Source organism: Monoraphidium neglectum (assembly GCF_000611645.1).
Source record: "Monoraphidium neglectum strain SAG 48.87 unplaced genomic scaffold scaffold02323, whole genome shotgun sequence".
Taxonomy (NCBI): domain Eukaryota; kingdom Viridiplantae; phylum Chlorophyta; class Chlorophyceae; order Sphaeropleales; family Selenastraceae; genus Monoraphidium; species Monoraphidium neglectum.
The window spans coordinates 1390-9980 of record NW_014011305.1 but is presented as its reverse complement, the minus strand read 5'-3'; the positions used below and the strand labels follow the sequence as shown (position 1 = coordinate 9980).

The 8591-nt window shown below is 64.5% G+C and overlaps 2 protein-coding genes across 2 annotated transcripts in view; both read left to right on the top strand.

Annotated features, from left to right (window-relative positions):
- Positions 1 to 1483: 1483 nt before the first annotated feature.
- MNEG_10459 (hypothetical protein) lies at positions 1484 to 3115 on the top strand (the record flags this gene model as incomplete). The annotated part of the gene is made up of 4 exons (XM_014041070.1): positions 1484 to 1682; positions 2012 to 2202; positions 2433 to 2666; positions 2918 to 3115. 4 exons carry the CDS (start codon positions 1484 to 1486, stop codon positions 3113 to 3115), a joined length of 822 nt encoding a protein of 273 aa, XP_013896524.1.
- Positions 3116 to 3601: 486 nt separating this feature from the next.
- The window catches only part of MNEG_10458 (hypothetical protein), a gene marked incomplete at both ends in the record, with an annotated part of 5509 nt that continues 519 nt past the window's right edge, over positions 3602 to 8591 (top strand). Inside the window, 14 exons of the mRNA XM_014041069.1 lie at positions 3602 to 3748; positions 3865 to 3927; positions 4087 to 4155; positions 4410 to 4481; positions 4695 to 4799; positions 5152 to 5292; positions 5581 to 5649; positions 5876 to 5949; positions 6233 to 6440; positions 6663 to 6833; positions 7056 to 7141; positions 7451 to 7580; positions 7844 to 8065; positions 8318 to 8518. Coding sequence (XP_013896523.1) covers positions 3602 to 3748; positions 3865 to 3927; positions 4087 to 4155; positions 4410 to 4481; positions 4695 to 4799; positions 5152 to 5292; positions 5581 to 5649; positions 5876 to 5949; positions 6233 to 6440; positions 6663 to 6833; positions 7056 to 7141; positions 7451 to 7580; positions 7844 to 8065; positions 8318 to 8518 — 1758 coding nt within the window. The remainder of the gene's footprint in view (positions 3749 to 3864; positions 3928 to 4086; positions 4156 to 4409; positions 4482 to 4694; positions 4800 to 5151; positions 5293 to 5580; positions 5650 to 5875; positions 5950 to 6232; positions 6441 to 6662; positions 6834 to 7055; positions 7142 to 7450; positions 7581 to 7843; positions 8066 to 8317; positions 8519 to 8591) is intronic.

Sequence of the window (8591 nt, the reverse complement as noted above, 5' to 3'; positions counted from 1 at the left end):
TGTGTGTGTGTGTGGTGTGTGTGTGTGTGTGTGTGTGTGTGTGTGTGTGTGCGTGCGTGCATGACTGTGTGTGTGTGTGTGCGCGCGTGTGTGTGTGCACGTCTGCGTCGCATATACAGGGAATGTGTGTGTGTGTGTGTGGTTGTGTGTGTGTGTGTGTCTTTGTGAGTGTGTATGAAGTTATGTATGTGCATGTGCACCTTCGCGCATGGGCATGTGTGTGATCATGAGCGAGGGAGGGGTTGGATTTGCAGCGTGATGCAGAGGAGACTGATTCAGCTTGCAAAAGCGAGGGCATCGCGGGCGTATCCAAGCAGGCGGATCGATGCACTGCACGTTGATTGTGTGGCACGACCAAACGCGTGGTGCGGCTTCCGCTGCCGGGCGGGCGCCTTTGCAGCCGCTGCTGCCGCCACCGCCGCGCGGCGGGTGCGTGCACGCGTGCCTTGAAGCGGTGCTCGGGGAACGGCTTGCAGGCGCCGGCCGCAAACTCCTCCAGGCTGTAGGCCGCCGGGATCACACACGCCCTGCGGCCGGGGGCGGTCAGGGCGCATGATTCGCCGCCCGTTGGCGTCAGTTTGGCGCCACAAGGTCAAGCAGTTGCCCCGAAGCCAGGCAGGAACAGCTGGGAAGACTTAGAGGCTGCGATCAAACATGCAACGTGGACAATGCAGCTCATCCTCATGCCGAGCTCAGCTTTGGCCCCTGTGCCCGCCACTGCGGGGCGCAGGCCGCCAGCACGCGCAATGGCCGCCTGCAGTGTGCCCGCCCCCGGTCAACAGAGAGTTGAGACATCGCCAGCTGGCGCATGTCCATACCTGAACACGCCATCCTTGATGTCCCTCGCCAGCTCAGCCTGAGGGATAGCATCATGCAAGAAATATCAAGGGGGATTGAGCGCCGGCCGCTGGCGTGGCGGCGGGGCGCTGCCCGGCCGCCTGAAACCCTTGCAGATTCACCAACGGCGGCACTACGCGTGCGCGGGGCGCCGGGCGGACACGAGCTAGCGCGTCGACGCGGTTGCGCAGGGCACCATCTGTGACAACACGTGGCAACAGCACACCTGCGCCTTGCGCGCCTTCGCCGCCTCCTCGGCTTGCAGCGCGGCGCGTGCCGCGGCCTTTGGAGCCATGGCTGCGATGCTTTGAAGCCTTCTCCTAAGTCCTAAGCTAGCTCATTCGCAACGTTCGGCGCGTCATTGGGCGGCAGATCAGCCCGATGCAGTAAGATCAGCAGTCGCCAAGCTAGCAGTTAGACGGTTTGACATTTCAAGATGGCTGCTGCAACACGGTCGAAGACATGCCGCCAGATTTCAGCTGCGTACCGGTATCTACAGTGAACTCAGGAGCTGCTTCCGACACAACTGCAACTAGCCCCTTGATTCTGAGCACGCACTTGTGAAGAAAACTGATTCTGAAAATTGATACGGTTGCACATTGTGTGTGCCCGCACCTAGATCTGTATTCAAATTGTAGGCAGCAATATGGAGGCCCGCAACCAGGCCTTCGTGGAGAGATTCTGCGCCAGCATATTGAGTGAGCAGCAGCTAGCCCAGCTGTCGCTGGACCCGGCAGAGCGACAAGAGGTGCAGCAGCGCGTGGCGCAGCAAGCAGAGGCCAGCACGCAGGCGGCTACGCTCGCCGCTGAGGCTTCCCGGCAGGCGCAGCACTACGAGGCGGAGGGTGAGCATTCTTCCATACAGGCGCCACATATGTGGCACCGAAACGCCGTGAGCGCTTCGCATCGCGCGGCAGCGTTGACACACAGGCCGCGCACACCGTACAAGCACTTTGACCGCCTCGGAGGGACGCAGCAGTGTGGCAGGCGCACGACGTTGCAAGTGTGCAGCGCTTGGGAAACGGCGTTGACATGCGTGCCGCGTGTCAGCTTTGTTGAAGTGGCGGCCATGAGCAGCTGCAGGTGGTGCAGCAACGGGCAGGGCTGTTGGCAGCAGTCATGGCTGAAGGAGCGCATACCCTTCCCCACCCCCTTGCCATTCCTCCTTTCAAAGCCCGTCTGGTGCAAGAGGTGCTGGAGGTCGCTGGGCTTCCCCTGGACAGCCTGTCCGCGCGCGCGCAGCTCTGCGCCTCGCTGATCGCGGGCGTGTGCGGTGCGCTCGGGCTGGCGCGGCCGGGCCTGCCAGAGGTGCTCGCCGCGTGGGCGCAAGTGAAGCTCAGGGAGAGCAGGGCGGTGGTGCTGCAGGTGGGGGCGGGGCGGAGCAGGGGGTGCGGAAACAGGGGGGGCCGGCGGTCGCGAATGCAGCTGCAACCGAAGGGTCGCCGGCCAGGTGTTCGCGGAGGTGTACCTAGCGCCCCACAAATGCATGGCGCAGTGCACACCCAATGCGGTCGGTTCCGCTCAAGGTTTGTTGGCCGTGGATGGCAGCGCTCACGCCCCTGCCATGTCTGCCGTGCCATGGTCCCGCCTGCCAGGCCAAACTTAAGCAGCACTCTGCGGAGGTCGAGCGGGATGCGTCGCGGGCGCGCGCACGCCTGCAGCAGCTGCAGGCCGCGCTTGCCAAAGTGCAACACCAACAGCACGCGGCGGAGCGGCGGGCGCGCGCGGAGGGGCAGCAGGTGGCTGAGCTGGAGGCTAAGCAGCAGGAGTATGGGAAGACCCTGGAGAAGTGCGCCCGCAAGCTTGCCGCAAACGGTGCCGTGCCAGAGGTGAGCGGCCTGCGCGAAGTTATGAGCTGCACTCGCACTTGCAGTGCTGTGAAAGTTTGCGTACATCGCTGGGGTTTCGGCAAGGCAAGGGCATGCACGTCACTGCATGGATGTGTATATTTGCAAGCGTGTGTATAAATGCCTCACACACACTGCATCCTGTAACCATGCTCTGAGCCGGCGTTTCGGAGCGCTCGATCCCGGGCATGCTGTGCCATGCAACGCTGTGCCCCTCCACCATCCGGGCGCAGATCCACCACTCCACGCTTGTGGAGAAGCGCGCCGCGCTACAGGAGCTCCAGGCACGCGCGGCCGACCTGCAGCAGCAGCTGGCGTCGTACCACAGCCTGCCGCCGAGCGCGCTGGGCGCGGGCATGATGCTGCAGCAGGCGCGGGAGCGGCTGAGGGCGGCGCAGGAGCGGCTTGAGTCCGGGCTGGCGGATTTGTAGATTGCAGCTATTTTCTCTTGTTATGTCGCTGGGTCATGCTGCTGTGTAATGACCTACGTTGTTATGCCCTTGCTGTGTAAGGACCCAATGTTGACACGGCATGATGAGTAGATACGGTGCGGCCTGGTTGACATGCTGCACTGGATGCCTGCAATCTGAAGCTGGGTTGGTCTGCAACGGCGAGATTGCGTCGCAAAAGAGAGCAGCTATCGCTGGGCTCTCAGGCTACCGTGGACTTGCTGCCACGACGCGTTTGTCAGCCACCGCAGCTCGCAAGCCCGCATGGTCAGCTGTGTCACCGGGCAGGGTGTTGACTTTGAGTATGTGCAGCATCACCATTGGCCGATGGGTCATCACTTGGATGCTTGTAATACCAAGAAAAACGTAGCCAGTATGCCCGAGCGCGAGCGGCCTGCTGCTAGATCGCGCCAAGCCCAGCTTGGTGGATGAAATCCCCGCAGCCTCTGGAGCGAGATTTGAAACAATATGGGCGCCATGCAGGATGGATCTCCCACGCTCACGGGGCTGCTGCGGACCAGCAACGCACTGCTGCACTCCGTGTGGTCCCTGCAGCATCGGCTGGCCAGCAGCGAATTCTCGCAATACCAGCGACTCGTGGCGGCCTTTCCTGAGGTATGGGATCGCCACATGGCGCAGCCGTTGTCGCGCGCCTGCTGCCGCGTGCCGTCTGCCCTGTGTGGGCTGTCGCGCGCACCTGCTTCAAACTGCACAACCACCTCACCGAACAGTTCTGCACAAAGCTTCAGAAGCGCTTCCTGGAGCACCCTGTCACGGAGATGAAGCTCGATAAGGTGCGTACCCCGCCGGCAGCTGCGCCTTGGTACTGTTGACCAGAATGCCCCTTTCATGCCTCCCCTTGTGGCAAACCCTGTGCAGAGCCTGTGCCCAGATTTGATCATACCCTGTGGCACGTGCTGAGCAGAGCCTGTGGCACACCCTGATGCGCGCAGCCCAATGAGCAAGAGGCGCTGGCGGCAATCAAGGGTGCCGCGCGGGAGCTGGTGGTGGTGCTGCAGCCAGTATACGACCTGCTGAAGGCGAGATTAGGCCACACAGCGCCTGGATAGCATAAATGGAACCTGCTGCTATGCATGCTATATTCCTTCGTATTCCCAAACATACGCATCGGACGTGTCGCGCCGCACCGCGACTGAAACCTAGGCCGCCTCCATGCCGCCATGCAGCCGGCGAACGGGCGCCATGCCATGCGGGCGCATCGCACGGAGCTGCGGGGAGATGTGTCTCCCTCCGCCCGCCACTCGCGCGCCCGCAGGAGTGCCTGAAGTTCCAGTCACGCGCGGAGCGGCTGCTGGCGGACCTGCATTCGCTCATGATGCCGCTCACTGTGAGTCGCGGCCGCTCTCAGCTGCACTCACGCACTCACGCACTCACGCACCCGATCGCCCCCCACCAGACCGCCACGCCCTGCAAACCTCTGCTGCATGCACACTGCTGCATGCGCACTGCATGATGCACATTGCATGACTGCCCCATGTGGGGTCCTTGCCGCACATGCGTTGATCCGCGTCCCGCCTCAATTCGCCCCGGCCGCGAACAGCTGGGCGGCGCGCCGCTGCTGGTGCGGGAGTACATGCGGGTGTTTGCCGGCGCGTGCCGGCTCGTGCTGCTGCTGAAGAGCGTGCCCCGCAAGGACGTCGTCCAGGTGTGTTCAAAAAGAGGACGTGGTCAAACCCGCTGCTTTGACGCCTGTCAAGCTTTCACACGCAGCCTGAGCGACAAAGCAGTGTGCCTGAAAGCCGAGGTAGCACACAGGCATGCCGCAGCACTGAGGGAGACAGGTGGTACAGGATTCTCAGGGGTGCGAGCGGCTGCGCTTGTGTGGCAGGCCAAGCAGAACAGCCTCACCCAGGCGGTGGGGACGGCGCGGCCATGTACATGCTCCCAGCTGAAACACAACGAGCATGGCATGGAGATGCCGGACTTGATCCAGTTGCCGATGCTGATGCATGCATATGAACACGTTTCAATCAACATGCCAAACCAACCCTGCGCAGCTGTACACGATCGCCTGCCACGAGCTCGTCGGCCGCGACCCCCCCGGCCGGCGCGCGCTGTGCTCGTTCCTGGCCGCCTGCGATGCGCCGGTGTCGCTGCTGCAGCATCGCTTCCTCTGCGTCAGCCAGCGCGTCTGCCAGGTGCGTCGGCCGGCTGATGGGCGTGCGCCTGTCGTTTGAGCGCCGGGAAACAAATGGGGTTGTGTGGACAAAGAAGACCTCTCGGCTGGGCGCCCGCTGCGGGAAGCGAAGGGGCGGGTCGTTCCACGAGCAGCCACGCCCGCACGCCTTCCCCGTGACGCGTACCCCGCGCTCACCAACCTCACATCGCTTGGTTCGCCCGTCGCCGCGCCGGCCGCGCTGACATTGCTTGTGCATATGCGTTCATGTGTGCCCCGCCCTTTCATTTCGCGCCCCCCGCCGCCACAGATCCTGGAGCTTGTCGTGGTCCCGGTGCTCAACAACATCGGAAGCGCCGACATCCTCGCGTCTTCCGAGGTTGGGCCGCAGCGCAGCCTCCGGCCGCTGCCCGGCGCTGCTGGGTTGCAACGGCAACCCAGCTTGACGCCCGAATGGCAACCTTGGGTGCTCAGAAACCCATGGGTTGGCAGGGTCCGGGCTCGCGCAGGCGTCGTGACCCTTGTTTTACAAAGCACACCTCGATCAAGACTCCTGCAACCTTCACCCGGTGTCTCGACTCGCTCACGCCGCGCCTCATGCCCAGATCCTCGACACCTTTGCGCTCGACCGACCCCACACCATGGGCATCCGGGGGTTCACCCTGGAGCGCTCCTACCAGTGAGTGCAGCCCCGCAGTTCGGCAGCCCCAGCGGGCCCTCGCCGCATCCGATCCGCACGCCCCCGCTGCAACGCTCACCCGGCAGGGCAATTCCACCACATGTGAAACACCTCTCACATGGTGGAGCGTGCGACGCCCTGCGCTGCTCTTTCACATTTGCAACACATAGACTGCAGCAAACCCTGGCCAGCCAGAGCGCTCGCGCGTCACCATGCGCCTCAAGGCTGCAGACCTCTCCGACGTCTCGACTTACTTGCCGCCCCGCCTCCGGCCACCCCCCAGGATGCTGCAGGACGCAGACGAGTACCGCTCCTGGGCACTCCTCGGCTTCCTCGCCTGCCCCGCCGCCCTCGCCGGCCACGGCGCGCGGCGCGCGCTCGCGGGCCTGCTGTCCGAGGCGCTCGTGATGCACGTGTACGAGGACGCGGTCGAGCCGCTGCACCCGCTGTTCGAGGCGCACGTGCGGCCCGGGCTAGAGAAGGTGGTGGAGGTGCGCCGCGGCGCGTACGCTGCCGTTCAGGCGTGGGTGTGGCGCTTGCTGGTTTGAGTTAACCGGGCGGCAGTGGACCGCCGTCCGCAGAGGCGCAAAACGCACATGTATGCCCGCAGAGTGTTTTTCCCGTCGATTTCACACTTTCCAGCCATGGTGTGTTGTCTAGAAGTTGTACGTTTGTTTACTCATGCTCAACAAAGCATGGAATCAATAAACCAGGTGATCAAGGACCACGGCGCGGACCGCAGCGCCCGCGAGGGCGACAAGGCGGCGGCGAAGTCGCTGGTGGAGGACGCCTGGCGCGCGGCCGCGGCGGGAGCGGCGCGGGAGCACGCGCTGCGGCGGCTGTACGTCTGCCGGCAGCTGCAGGACATGGCGGACGAGATGGAGGTGGGGCGGGGGCGGCTGGTTTACGGCGTACTTCGTACCTTTCTTTGAGTTTGCAGAAGTCAGAGCTTGTGCCCTGACACCACAGTTCGGGTTCAGTCGGCGTCAACTTGACTGCAAGCGTCAGCAGGTGCATTTATGGGCATACATGGCTGGCTGCTGCTGGGGCGGGCCGCTTGAAGACCCTCAGCCCAATGCGGCCCGCGTCGGCCTCGCTCTTTGCAGGAGGTGCCGTGCCTGCTGCCGCGCCGCATGCCGGCGCTGCTGGCGGCCATGGCGTATGCCAAGGCCGAGCTGCTGTGGTACTTCAGGTCAAGATTGGGGCTTTAAACTGGGGCTTTTTGCAGCGGTCGGTTTTTGTCCTGAGTTGGGGTTGTCTTGTTACCATCGTGCTGTGCGTGTATTTTAATGGTGGCAGGGAGGAAAGTCTGCATGCTGCTTCGGGACGGCTCAGCCTGCAGCGAGCCAGTTGTGCTGTTCGACTCGCTTTTCCCTTGGGCGTCTGCGGGGCGCCGCGCCGGACGCCCTGAGGATGCGTGCAGCCGCAGCCAAGCACGCTTGGCGACGACGGCGCTGGCGCCGCCGTCAAACCGTGTTTGCGACGTGCACCCCTGCCTCAGGCACACGGGCGAGCCCATGGCGGCGGGGCCGCCCAAGGGCCCGCTGGGCGGCCAGCCGACAGTCACCGTGCCGAGCGACGTGCGGGTGGTCCAGCTAATGGCGGCGATGGCGCGGTTGCAGCAGCTGCTGGTGGGCGGGGTGAACTGGGGATTGTGTGGGTGCGGGGTAGCACGGCCGGCCCCTGCCTCTTGCGCGCGCTGCCCCGCTCGTGTGGTGTCAGGTCATGTTATCGGGCCGGTGCTTGCTACGGCGCCCGCATAGGCCTGCAGGGGATGACCCTCGTGTCATTATGATGCAAAAAGGCAGGTGTCGCTGGGCTGACAATGGGGGAAACTGCCGTTTGGCAGGTTTTGGCTTACCAGGTTGCGTTCTGCTCAATAACAAAACTGCAGGTGCGGTACAGCGGAGCGACGCGGATGTTCGTGCAGCAGCGCATGCGCGCCGCGCTGCTGCAGCAGCTGGTGGCGGGCACGCGCGCGATATCGGCGGCGGCCGCCGCGCAGCTGCAGGCCGCGCAGCGGGGCGTGCGGGAGGCGCCGCGGCCGGGGGACGCGGGGGCGGCGGCGGCGCTCAAGGTGGCGATGCAGATGGCGGACATAGCGGACACATTGCAGGTGAGTAAGTCTATTTGCTACAATGGTGGGCAGGATATGATGATGACGATGCAATGCACGCGCCATTCTCGCGCTATGTCATTGTGTTGTTGCGCACCACCGCTCTTTGCAGCCAGATGGATCGAGGATGGGAAGGTGTACAGCCGGAATGGGTCGCTGCCTGCTCATCACAGCTTCACCTATCTGAGTACATCCACACCCGACGCCCCCTTTGCCGCATGCATGCGTGCCGCGCCCCCCCTTTGGCCTCAGTTCATTTGCACCCAGGCGGCAGCGGTCTGCGGCGCGGTCGAGGGCGAGGAGGACGCCAGCCACTCGGCTGCGGCGTCAGACGCGTCCGGCTCAGCCGCCGACCCGGGTGCCGCCAGCGGGAGCGGCGGCGGCGGCGGCGGCGGCGCCCCGGAGCGGCCGTCGCGGCCCGGCCGCACATCAGACGCCGCGGCCGCCGCGCTCGTCGTCGCGTCGGCGGCGCCCGATGCGGCGCCGACCGCGCTCGCCCTTGCGAGCGGCGTCGGCGCCGGCGGGG